At 33.0% G+C, this 9,734-nt stretch overlaps 1 protein-coding gene across 2 annotated transcripts; it reads left to right on the forward strand.

The window, feature by feature from the left end:
• The first annotated feature begins 1,330 nt into the window (after positions 1 to 1,330).
• LOC123710671 lies at positions 1,331 to 3,960 on the forward strand. Of its 2 annotated transcripts, none has more exons than XM_045662732.1 (4): positions 1,331 to 1,560; positions 2,160 to 2,393; positions 2,725 to 2,860; positions 3,748 to 3,960. In XM_045662732.1, exons 1-4 carry the CDS (start codon positions 1,472 to 1,474, stop codon positions 3,907 to 3,909), a joined length of 621 nt encoding a protein of 206 aa, XP_045518688.1. In that variant the 5' UTR covers positions 1,331 to 1,471; the 3' UTR covers positions 3,910 to 3,960. The 2 variants fall into 2 exon arrangements, with proteins under 2 accessions (XP_045518688.1, XP_045518697.1); XM_045662741.1 differs by having other exon boundaries at positions 2,172 to 2,393.
• The last annotated feature ends 5,774 nt before the right edge of the window (positions 3,961 to 9,734 follow it).

The following is a 9,734-nucleotide window of genomic DNA, read 5'->3' on the forward strand; positions in this document are numbered from 1 at the left end:
AGTTCTATATTGAATCAATATTATATATTAAGACATAATAGCTGGTGATTCATTAATTATTTAAAATAATTTTATATAAACTTGTATAGAAAGCACAAAAAAAATATCGTTCTTTCTTTCGGTCTTACGTTTCAGTTCAGGAAGTCATAGTACGAAAAAATTGAATTTAGGAACCTAAACTCATCATTGTCTCAAGTGGATCTTTTTAATTTCATGGTAGGCCCCAGTATGCAAAACGAAGTATCCGGCTGTCTTAATTATTTACTAACATTTCAAGTAAATGTTCACATCAAGACTCACTTTAAGGCTAAGTCATGATATAGATATTTTATAAGTATAGCGTAACATGTATAAGGAAATCATTTTAACGAAGTAAAATCGAATATAATACGGCAGTTTCCAAAATAAATCATTTTTGGTTTATATCAATATCAATCTGAGCTTAATTAAACCAATTTTTAGTCTTTGTATTTTACTTAAATGATTTTATTTAATTATTCATTCTAATATAGCGAAGGAATGGAACGTGAAATCAAAGAAACAAGTGAGATTTTTTAATTAACAATTTCCGTCAAACTTTTAAAGAAAAATGCGGCGCCTTGAAGTCACATTTTGAAGGCGGTTAACATAACGTTTTATTTTCTTATCCAATCATCACATATATTGGAATATATTACGCACAACAGACCTAGTGAGAGTCTTAAATGCGGAAAGTGAGTTCACAAACCAATAAATATATTGGAATATATTCTTAAGGTAATTAGAATTTTGTCTAGGCAGATAGGTTCTTATAGATTCAGTTTGTCTAATAGCATAGTTTACCTAGACTTCTATGTGATATTACGGGAATACCAGCAAATTAATTAAATAGCTAATATCATTGATAATATTCCTTGATACTTGATTATGATATTCCCGAAGTGTTTTTATGCAATTGACAAATGTTCAAAACAAAACCAAAATGTTATTGTTAAAAGCGAGATATTAAATTAAATAAAGCTGTTTTTTTAGTTAGCTTAGTTATCATATTAAAATATATTTCAATAGAAAATTGTATTTTCTGTCAATTACGTATTTCAATACTTAATTCGCTTTCAGAGACATCTAGTTGTGAGTAGCCACTTCCAAGTCGTATTCATAGATGGCGCTTGTGAGCTAGACAATACCGTTCTACTAACAGAATCCATAGATACTTTTAAACAATTATACAATTGTTTAAGTAGTTTATAATATCTAAAATATATTTAAGTATGCGCTATATAGCTCTATGCTTTTTGATATGGTAGAGTTTTTATTAAATTTGTCAGAAGAAAAACAACGAAACATTCCAAACATGAATTGATTACAAATAGACGTCAGTTGTAAATTTTCAAAAGATACGATGAGCAAAATTTCGTAATAAAATGACAAAATCCTGGACAAAATTAACGTGTAACCCAAACCTGTATTAAATTATTGGTAAATAAGTAACATGAGTCGTTGGAGGACTTGTTTTCTCCTGGCGATGTTATTGTTGCTACCCACAAGAATAACACCCAGAGAAGATGAGGAAGACGAGGAGTAAGTGACTTACAGCCTTTGATATGGTGGCACTTTTTAGGTTATATTATTAGGTTTATATAAAAGCAAATAATAAATAAGATTAAAGATTTCCCTTTACTATTGATGATGACCGTCTTCAGGTGCCTCCGACTAAATATTTCCAATAAGGTACCTTCTTGTTCGAAATACATATTTTTTTATACATTTTGTTGAGGGAAAATATGTGCTCAGGGCTTATTCAAAGTTAAAATTTTGTATCAACGGCAACCGAACCGTTCTTTGTCGTACAGTACTAAGAAAATCTGTATGACATATCTGGTAAAAACTGTAATGCCTATTAATACCGAACTATTAAGGTTAGTGATGATTTTCTCATGAAAATCTTACCGTACTCTATTAAATGTATCGGTTCAAAAAAATTTTTCATAAAGAAATATGTTTTTAAACATTTAACATTTCACACATGTTACGGCTTTGGCTGTATACAATTAAATTACGAATGAATCTAGACATGTATCCTCTAATAAGCCCAGGAAAAGCTTTTAGTAATATAATTGTACGCTACACACAAAATCTGAGCGCTCCAAACCGGGCCTTTAATATTAACATCAAGATAGGAAATCTTCCAGTCGGGGTGATGAGGAAGAAGATGATGACAGTGACGACGACGATGAGGAGGATGAACCGTTAGAAAAGGAGCCTCCAGGCCGTAGGGCACCGGCGGTCATGATGCAAACGAGTCCGAGAACGGCAGTCACAAGAACGACAAAACGACGACCCTTGGAGTGTTATGTTTGTGCTTACAAACCAGAATCTCCCCTACGGGCTTGTTTGGATCCAACAAAATATAGGTTAGTTGCTGCTGAGTTTTTTTTCTAAAGAATAAATTTCGTATTTAAAAATTAATTTTAACCATAGAAAACCGTGTCGTATGGAACAAATGGATGGACTTTCCATCAGTCTTGTTGATCAAGTAAAAACTTAAGCAATTGTTATTAATAAAAATACGTTTACGTTAATTTACTTAAAATAGTGTTAGTGTTTTGCTTTTATTATCAAATTGTTGAAGTTTACGCTGTGATGACAAGAGACAAATTCAGTGAATACATTTTTGATGAATAACAATTATTAATTTAAACAAAAAAATCTCACATTTTTATTTTAAAATAACATTGTTCCCAGAGTGCACACAATGACATGTCATAGTGTGGATGAGAAGTGCGTAACGTCTGTCTCGTCAAAGGGCAATACCTATGAGGCTGTCGTCCGTGGGTGTCGATCGGGATGTTTGGGCTCCCCGGACACTACATGCTGCGAGGTATATTGTACTTCCTTGGGAAATATGGAATTTTGAACACTTTATTAAAGCTTGTAAACAAAAGTACTTTGTATTGTCTTTTGTTAAAATAGCTTTTAAACATTAAGGAAAACACTTTTTCAACGGATTAAAGCTATGTGTTATTAAAACTTATAGTTATTTACATAATTCGTGGTCACCGTGACAAAATTAAATTAATATTTAGAATTATGTAAATAACTATAAGTTTTAATAACATATAGCTTTAATCCGTTGAAAAAGTGTTTTCCTTAACAAAAGTACTTTAATATTTCTCTTTTCTCATATTCATTAAGCGCACAGGAATCAAACCAAGATTGGATATTTTTCCACTTATGATACCTAAAATCATATCATCACGGTCATATCAAATTATATAACATCACGTTTTTGGACCTGCTGCTGAGTTTCATCGAACGTCGGTCGTTCCACATGAGCGTTAAGGGAGTTTTTGCCGCGCACCAACACTGTGTGGAACCAGTTACCTACTGAAGTTTCTCTATATAAATAACCAATTTGACTTAGTGAACGAAAAGAGCGTACCAATTCTTGAAAGGCTGTCAACGCTCTTGCGTGCTCTCTGGCATTGATAGTGTCTATGGGTGACAGTGTCACTTTACATCAGGTGAGCCTCCTGCACGATTAAGATTTTTTATACTTATGCTTTTTCTTTGTTACACGAGAGGGTTTAAGTCAAATGTATTAAAGACTAACCAGCCTCTGAACTAATTCTCTCATTACGTGTTTTTATTAAGGGTGTTTTTCTATTTGAGCATGTGCATAGTTGAACAGAAAGAGACAAATAAGCACTTTGGTGTAAGTCTTTATTTTAATTAAAATAGTCTTATTTGAAGTATTTATTTTTTCAGCTTAATCGTTGCAACAACCAAGCCTTCGCTATGCCGACAGTGATTGCCCCACGAGCTTTGGCCCAAGAAAATAAATCTGACAAGACGTTACCAACCTCCGTTCTCTTCTTTGTCACAATTCTTTTGTTGTTACAGACTGTCGTTAAAGTCACAATTGTATGATTTTGGTGCGAGTTGTAATGTCACAATTTGTCAATTAGATTTTGTATAGTTTAACGTTGTTTTATTTAATATTAAGTTGTATATATTTATTAATTAATTGTTCGATAATACTAGGTAATTTTTTTTCTTCATCTACTGCTATGCTACTAGAACTGATCCAGGATATGTATATATGTATTCTTATCGGATTGCGTACAGGTTTTTAACTACCACTATGGCCTTTGGGAAGCTAATCAGCAGTTAGACTGGATAAGGTGGACGGAAGACCTCGGCTCGCTTGTATAAGTTATTTATATTTATCAGTTTTCTCAATGGCTTGAAGATCCCTCGAAACAAAAACAATTAGCTGAGAGGCGATAATTATGAAACAATTCAAGAATGATATTTTGGACCGGGGCTTACTTGAAAACTTCGATCAAAAGTGACAATCACAAACAATGATGTAAAAAATATAATATAAAATAAATAACTATTTATCAAAAATTGAGATGATCCTAAATGTATATATCGATCCGTATTTATAAAATTTCCAAAGATATTTACTATGATGAGACGCACAAATTCCCTCTTTTCTGCTGTACATATATATAAGCAAAGATATAATAATATAATTAATATAATTTAATTAAATAAGGACTCCCCAAAAAATCACACTCAAAGGCATTCAAGAAAGTTGTTGACAAGATACATGAGATCATAAAAAGCTTGTAAAGGACAAGAGGGGTCACTCGAGGTTGCGGTCAAGCCTTTCCGCCCAATTGAGCCCGTTTCCGGTGGGGCGTGTGTGATGAATTATTCAAATTCTTTGGGGGTTATTTTGGAACACCTGTTTATATCGGCCAAATATGTGGAATTTTATTGTTTATCCGGCCTTGGTTGTTGATAAAAAATGGTCCGGACTATATATTATTGAAAGGATTGTAACGACACTGAATTTTTAATTGCTAAAATAAATTTCTATAGATGATTTGAGCTGTACTTGAAAATTTGACTAGGCCTGCACTAACCCAGCGGTCAACCCTCAGTCTTAGTGTCAGATTTCATATCTGTGACGAGATAATTAATGGGCAGGTGCACAATCTGCTGTGTTTGACTGTTTTCGGTTTTTTCACAAAGATTCTTTATGTTATAAGCAAGTATTGAAGGAAAAGAGTTTAGTCTATTGGTATAGCCATCGAGTCGAAGTTTTGTCTTTAATTCTTTACATAAGGCTATATTGTCTATATAATGTAATATTTTTTTCGGCAATCAGATAGTGACATTGTGTATATATTGTAGAATAAATAAACAGATAAAAGTGGAATAGTTAACAGCGATACAAAGCAATTATTAATTAACCAATAAAGTGGATTTTGTATTGATATAACGTTACAGTTTGTTCATTCGTTTTTCTCTTCTCAGATTCAAACCCACGTTACATTGAGACTAGAACATCAAATGCTTGCTCAAAAATCTTAAAGAGTACGACGTATGAAAGAAAACTCTTAAATATTAAATGAAAGCTTTAAATGCTAACTCCCATAGGGTTATCATTCCAAGATATAGAAAATCGTAAAGAAAATACTTTAGGAATGATGATGATGACTTTCATATCATTAATAATAAATGGCATAAAACCCTACGATCTGGCCTTGGAAATAATTGTTTTAAGCGATGAAGACTGCTTATATTAAGATTATCCTATAAAACCCAGGTGTAGAAATGTCTCATAACCTATTTTAATTCGGCAGAACAATAGATAAAGACTTTCTATAACTATATCTGTGGACAGTAAATTTTAATTTCTTCCCAAAATAATGGTTGTCAAATCGCTTGCCTGAATTGATAATATTAAAAAAAGATCTCCATTCAGGAGTTAAGTGACCGCAATGTTCATAGAAAATTCCAAACATTTCCGCCCTCAGTTGGGGTGTCCAGTTGAGAATCTTTCACATATGGACTGAATTGTAAGGGGCACTTTTGTAATGCAGTCATATTCACCGTATTACATTGAGATAGAGATCAATTTCCCTTGATTTGTTTTACTGTAAATTTGTTGAGGAAATTTTCGAAGGCGAGAAAATACTTGATATCCGGTTTGACTTGTTGGTGATTTTATTGGCCATAAGGGTGATTTGATGGGTTTGGTCAACAAGGGTGAAAATATTAAGAGGTTTTCAATACCCTTGTTTCTGACCGTTTTTATTGCTTAATCGTTGTTTTGTAGTTGCTGAGTAAGACGCAAAATGTTTCAAGTAAATTTTAAACACAATTTAAAAATCTTAATTCATAATTAGACATCTAAGTTGTAAACAACTAAACAACTAAAACACAAAACAATGAGAATTTTGGGAAAGCATAGCATAATACATCGTAATATAGAAAAGAAATTTCTGTATTACGATTTATAATGCGTTAATCGAGAAAAGTAAGACGATTACACTATACATAGTTTTCATTAATAGCAACTAAAAATATTACAACAAAATATCCGCGCATATTTAATTCAAAACATTATCATATTTATATTAGGTACTTACATATGAAATTCACGTTTTATCGTACTGGACACTTTGACCTCAAATATCTCCTCTGGTAAGAAATTCCAAATTCAATTTTTTACACTTCTACTAGCTCATTACCGCCATCAAAGATTTATTTGATTCCCGTCCGAATGTTTTTTTTTCAACTACCTATAAAATGGCAAAAGTTCAGGCAGGTACATAGTTTAATTAATTAAATATATTCTATTTTTAAAAAATCTACATTTTGTTCCTCTTGTACAAAACGCCAATTTCACATATAAGGACCTTATATATTTTAAAAAACTATTTAAAAATGGAAAAATAATCAAAAAACTGAATCCAAGACGGTCTTTAGCGAACCGTAATCCATAAAAGTCGTTTTACAATAGATTATCAAATTCGAGCCAGCACGTGCTGATAGATATTTTTATGGACAAACGCGATAGAATTGAGTCCCACCTGGGCGCACAGACTATGATCGATCGAGTCATTCACTACGCTCCACCGGTCAGATTTGCACAAACTAGTGATGTTGTCGATATAAATCGATCTATCGATTTTTTGGGTGCAAGTTGAACGTCGCTCGCTTCAAATTAATAAGTTTTTGTCAGTGTGCAATGGAATTCGATATAACATTCAAATCACATTTATTTTTAAGCTGCATTGGTTGGATTTTTATTAAATTCCTTGACTTATTCAGCTTATAGTAACCCAGTCTGATCGGTCCTAGGCAGCACTCTTAATGTTACTCTACGGCATTCCGGCTTCCCTCGCCTTTGCAATGCTGCTTCGTTGCCAGGTCTGTTTTGGGCGGCCATGTTTCCTTTTGGCTTGAGCTCCCATACCTGTGAGCATGAAAATGATTTCAGGGGTGTTGATATCTATGTCTTGTAAAACAATATAATAACAGGTTTTAGAAGAGTTAGAATATAATCGAGTCTTCAGTCAACAATAATCTTTTCTCTAGTAATTTTATAAACGAATTTTTTAATTTTTAACATAACCTCAATATAACAAATAAGAAATCAAATTATTAAATGTTGTAATTGCTTATGAAGAACTAATATGGTGGCCAAGACTTGGCCTTGACAAGGTACAGACAGAATAAGTAAGGGGATATCAAGAGAAGGACCCTTACAGTGTCACGACCTTCAGCAATGAAGAATATGACTGCCAAGAAGAACCAAGAATGGGTTTTTTTTTGATAGGCCAGGGGGCAATCGAGCGGGAGGCTCATCTGATGCTAAGTGATACCATCGCCCATGGACACTGCCAATGTCAGAGCGCTAGCGAGTGCGTTGCCGGCCTTTTAAAAATTGGTACGCTCTTTTTTTGAAGGACCCTAACTCAAATTGATGGTGGAATTGGAGTGAATGAAACAACGAGCTTTATCATAAAATATCGATACCTGGACATGACTATACATTCTGACAAGTCTAATGCGTATTATTGACCAAATGATCAATGATCTATGGTTATTTAGATCAATAAAATTATGCAAAATCATCGTTGTCATTGTCAAGGCCCGTATTGATTTCGTTATCTCATTGATATTACGTATTATACGTAAATCAGCGTTAATTTTACTTGTAATACATTGTGCAAAGTCATGGGCTAAACGGCTGGCTGTTTTGGGTTAGAAAACATTTTTTAACAATGGCGGATACGTATGGATTATTAATATATACGCATAGTAGTCCTCGGAGAAGTGAGGTTGCTCCGTGAAGCTTACGATGTGCCCAGGAGACTTCTGTGCTTCTGGTAGGAGCTAGGCTGGCTCAGTTAGCAGGCTTTATATGCACAACGGTAGGTCCGTAAGAGAGTATGTATGGTCATTGTATGGACTATTAAACAAGACCCAAAAAGACGCCTGGAAGCTTTTGAAATGTGACGTCACCGTCGCTTACTTTGCATCAGCACATAGACAGTCCATTGGTGTGAGTAAGGGTTTGAACCTAAGACCTCAAGGATGAGAGCCGCACGCTGAAGCCAACATCTACTTCATTAAAATTGGGTTTATCATATGATAACTTTGTGTTAAATTTTGCAACTACATTTTATATGAATTTTATTTGTATTAAAACTGTAGTTTTGCAATACATAACATAACTGATGAATGCATTAACATAATGTCTTGCTAAATACAGTTAAATATATTGCGGTCGCTATTATTCACAAAAAACCATTACTGTAAAGATAAATTGTCATCATGTTTTCATTTGTCTATGTTCGGTGAAAAAACCTCTCGTATAAGCTAATATAATTTTGCGTAAATGTCCTGCTTCATACCTCAATTGTGATTGGATTTCATGTGCACAGATTAGTTTAAACACCATACAGTGATATTGATTTTGCTTTGACATATTTTTTATCTATTTACTCGTAACTGTATTTATGCTAATTCCTTAACCGTCGTTTTGCATTTCTATTTATTTAGGATGAAATGATTCATCCCACCGCAGTTTACTGTTCAACAGTTATTCAAAATTACGTAAAATCCAAATGTTAATACAAATCCCATTTTTTTATAAATATTTCTATAATAACATGCTTCTATCTGAAATGTGTTTATAAAAATTCCAAATATATGGTATTATTATGGAAGTTTGACAGTCTGTATGTGTATGGCTGGGATAATAATGTAATGCAATGTAGTAGAACTCCTTTTGAGTAATAAAAAAGTAATAAATGAATACATTTGAAATAACGAATCCCAAGATAATGAAAACAAATTTAAAGAAATACAACCGGCACCACAGGAGGCCACATATTTTTAAACTATCAATAAATCCATTTATAATTGTTATTATTACCATGTAGATTATGAATGTTGTAAACACTGTATATTAGTATATAAGAAATAAATTTATATATAAAGAACTTGCCATATAAATATGTACCTATACAATATTTACCGATTATGTTTACGACCGTTAAAAACCACCAACAATTTAATGTGTAACTATGTACCTATATATGTACAATCATTGGTCCTGGACAGGTCTCGATGATCGAGGCCTCTAATGGTAAACATAGAAAAGTTAAGAAGTTATAGATTCTTAATATACTTTTATAAGATTTTTCGTTTAGACTGTTTTTTTTTTGGTTGCACCACTGCATATTCTATACGCAGTATTGCCCAGCTCGATGACCGTACAAACATACATTGTTTATTTGCTTTGGCGACTCTCCAGATGACCAGCTTGGTTTATTTTCGTCCGTTTTTGTTTTTTAATGACAACGATTTTTATGGATCGTCTTTTGTACGTAAGTGCGACGATCTTTACGCCGAAAGTTCTAATACAGTCTTTGATTAACGTG

The sequence above is a fragment of the Pieris brassicae genome, chromosome 1 (assembly GCF_905147105.1).
Source record: "Pieris brassicae chromosome 1, ilPieBrab1.1, whole genome shotgun sequence".
In the NCBI taxonomy this organism is placed as follows: Eukaryota; Metazoa; Arthropoda; class Insecta; order Lepidoptera; family Pieridae; genus Pieris; species Pieris brassicae.

Excerpts from the sequence above, each read along its gene's own strand:
- LOC123710671 (XM_045662732.1), top strand. The coding sequence starts at position 1,472 with ATGAGTCGTTGGAGGACTTGTTTTCTCCTGGCGATGTTATTGTTGCTA. Across the intron at positions 2,394-2,724 it reads TTGGATCCAACAAAATATAG|AGTGCACACAATGACATGTC; the intron begins GTTAGTTGCTGC and ends CATTGTTCCCAG. Across the intron at positions 2,861-3,747 it reads CGGACACTACATGCTGCGAG|CTTAATCGTTGCAACAACCA; the intron begins GTATATTGTACT and ends TTATTTTTTCAG.